The following is a 2,672-nucleotide window of genomic DNA, read 5'->3' on the forward strand; positions in this document are numbered from 1 at the left end:
GATGGCATCTATTTATAGTTGTTGCTGCTGAAGATCAGGATACTAGTAGAAATGGATCTCATACTGACCCAATACAGCTGCTCTCATGCACTTTCCTTATATCCTGTTGCTAAAGCTGATTCTGACTTTCTAATTCTTTTCTAATCCTGATGTGAGTATGAAAATCAAACCATTAGCACACCAGACTCGGAGGAGGAACAAGAAAAAGATCAAAACGTGCCTCCTCCCTTAGAAGGCACTTAGCTCTCCCTCAATTCTTAATTTATAAATACTTTTTTCCTCTATCCCTAGTGAAAAAGTGTAAATGTGAGGCCACAGAAACAACAGGAAAGTCTTGCATACGGTTATGGGAAAGACCACTGAAGGTGAGGCTAGTACAGAGGAATTTTACTTGCATAATTAAATGGTGTCATTTCAAGAAAGGAGTGGGAGACTTCAGCACATGGAACCTGTCCCTGATACCCACCCTGGTCATTCTATATCTATCTTGCATCTTTATACATTAGCACAGATTATCTTTTGACCAGATTCCTGATCTGTTGGATTTGGTTTACCAGGAGTGGAACGTAAGTAACTGGTCTTTGAGAAAGATGCAAGCAGTTGAGCTCTGAGAGTTTATGATTTTGATCAAATTGGTTCTTGCAGCCTGGCTTGTCCTATGAGGGTCTGTCATGTTTTGTTTTATTTTATTTATTTATATCTTAATTTTCCTTCTACCTACATAAGTCAGACTGACCTTCTTCCCTGCCAGTTTTGCTCACTGAAGGAAGCGAATGTTCCATGTAATGCAGTCTTGCTTATTTTATCACTGCAGAAGTCACATTCTTAAAGGTGAAATAGTAAATTGTGTTTGTTTCTATCATTTTGACTACTGCTGAATGAATTCCAAAGAATATTTTCTCTTTGTGTCTTCTAGGTACGTTTCTCCTATATGCGGATGAAGTATCTCTTCATCTCTTGGTTAGTAGTATTTATCGGCAGCTGGGTTATGTATGTTCAGTACTCCACCTACACAGAACTATGCAGAGGACATGACTGTAGGAAAATAATAGTAAGTATATTCAGCATAGCTTTCTTAAGTGTTTGTCCTGACTAATTCCACAGCCAATTCAGTCAGTGCCACATGTAAGTTAATCAAATTCTGATATTCCATCAGGTTGAAGTAAGATTACATCTTCAATTACAGATAAAACCATTGTTTTGGTATAGGGTTATTAAAATTGTTTTCTTAGATTTTTCTTTTAAGAGTCAGGTGTTGGGAGAGATGCAGTTGTTGCCTCCTTTCTCGGGCAATTTGTTAAATATTTTTCTCCCTGTTTGTTTCAGTGTGATAAATACAAGACCGGAGTTATTGATGGGTCAGCATGTAGCAGTCTTTGTGCTAAAGAAACATTGTATTTTGGAAAATGTTTGTCAACAAAGCCCAATAACCAGGTAAGGCTTTACTCATCCAACCTAGTTTTATTATTTCCCACTGAAATGTCATTCTCTAGAACATCAAGTAGACCTTAGTGTCAGCAAGCTGTATCTGTTTGATACAGATTATTTCAAACTCTATTTGCTGTGACATGCAGAGGATGTTTATATCGATGTATATAATATAGCTATATAGAGAGGATGTATAGGTATACCATATATTATTAATAATATACACAGTACACACCTATATATAATATACCTGCATATAATATTATATATTATTCCTATATGTAGAGGGTATATTATTATTTTATAATACATACACTTTATAAACATATATATAATATACTGGATCCTTCCACATTTTGACAGAATACCTATGCTTTTGTACAGCATGCTACTTCTCTGCTTTCCTGCTTCCCAAATAGAAGCAGCAGCCTCTTAACAACCTACGCAAAGATGGTAGTAATGCCAATATACTGTTCATCCAGCTGCCTTTGTATTTTGACAGTGTAGTGTCTCCTAAGTACCTGCAGTAGTGTATTGTATTTGAAGTTGTCATTGTTTGAATGTGCTCTGTGCATTGTCTGTACGCAGGACTCGGTTTTCTAATCTGTGTTGCTACTTGACTCTTGAAGCAGGTGGTCTTTAGATGATGGACTTCTACAGTGTTTTTTTACCCTTTTCCTTCTTTTCCTGTATAGATGTATTTAGGAATCTGGGGAAATCTGCAAGGTGTTATAAAATGCCAGATGGAAGAAGCTGCTCAACTTGATTTTGATACTGACCCAGAACCAAGGAAGGAAATAGTCCTATTTGATAAACCAACAAGAGGAACCACTGTTGAGAAATTCAAAGAAATGGTATATGGTCTTTTTAAAGTAAGTATATGCTTATTTATTCTATTTTGACAGAAAGGCTTATTTTTCTGCAGCTGGAGAGAATGCCCTATTGTCTGAGCCTTGTTCAAGTGCACGTTAGAAAAATAATCAGCACAAAAATAGGTTTTCCCAGAGGGGCTTATCTTAAAGTTTGAAGGAACTAATTATCAGGTTTTTTCCTTACTTTTTAACAGATGGAAGCTGGTATGCATCTTGCACGTCTACAGCTTTCACTGGTATTTGTATAGAAAATATGGTAAAAAGGTTGGTTGGTTGGTTTGGGGTTTTTTTCTGCTTTTAGGGTTATTGTAACCAGGTACAAAGACTGAAGCACAATTTGAAAACTGTTCATGCTTGGGAAGAGTTACTATG

At 36.4% G+C, this 2,672-nt stretch overlaps 1 protein-coding gene across 1 annotated transcript in view; it reads left to right on the top strand.

Moving 5' to 3' along the window:
* The first annotated feature begins 923 nt into the window (after positions 1 to 923).
* Positions 924 to 2,672, top strand: part of FAM69A (family with sequence similarity 69, member A) — a 5,630-nt gene continuing 3,881 nt past the window's right edge. The window contains exons 1-3 of the mRNA XM_009333777.1: positions 924 to 1,051; positions 1,327 to 1,434; positions 2,124 to 2,300. Coding sequence (XP_009332052.1) covers positions 932 to 1,051; positions 1,327 to 1,434; positions 2,124 to 2,300 — 405 coding nt within the window. The 5' untranslated portion in view covers positions 924 to 931. The remainder of the gene's footprint in view (positions 1,052 to 1,326; positions 1,435 to 2,123; positions 2,301 to 2,672) is intronic.

Source organism: Pygoscelis adeliae, unplaced genomic scaffold (assembly GCF_000699105.1).
Source record: "Pygoscelis adeliae isolate BGI_AS28 unplaced genomic scaffold, ASM69910v1 Scaffold10, whole genome shotgun sequence".
NCBI classification, from domain to species: domain Eukaryota; kingdom Metazoa; phylum Chordata; class Aves; order Sphenisciformes; family Spheniscidae; genus Pygoscelis; species Pygoscelis adeliae.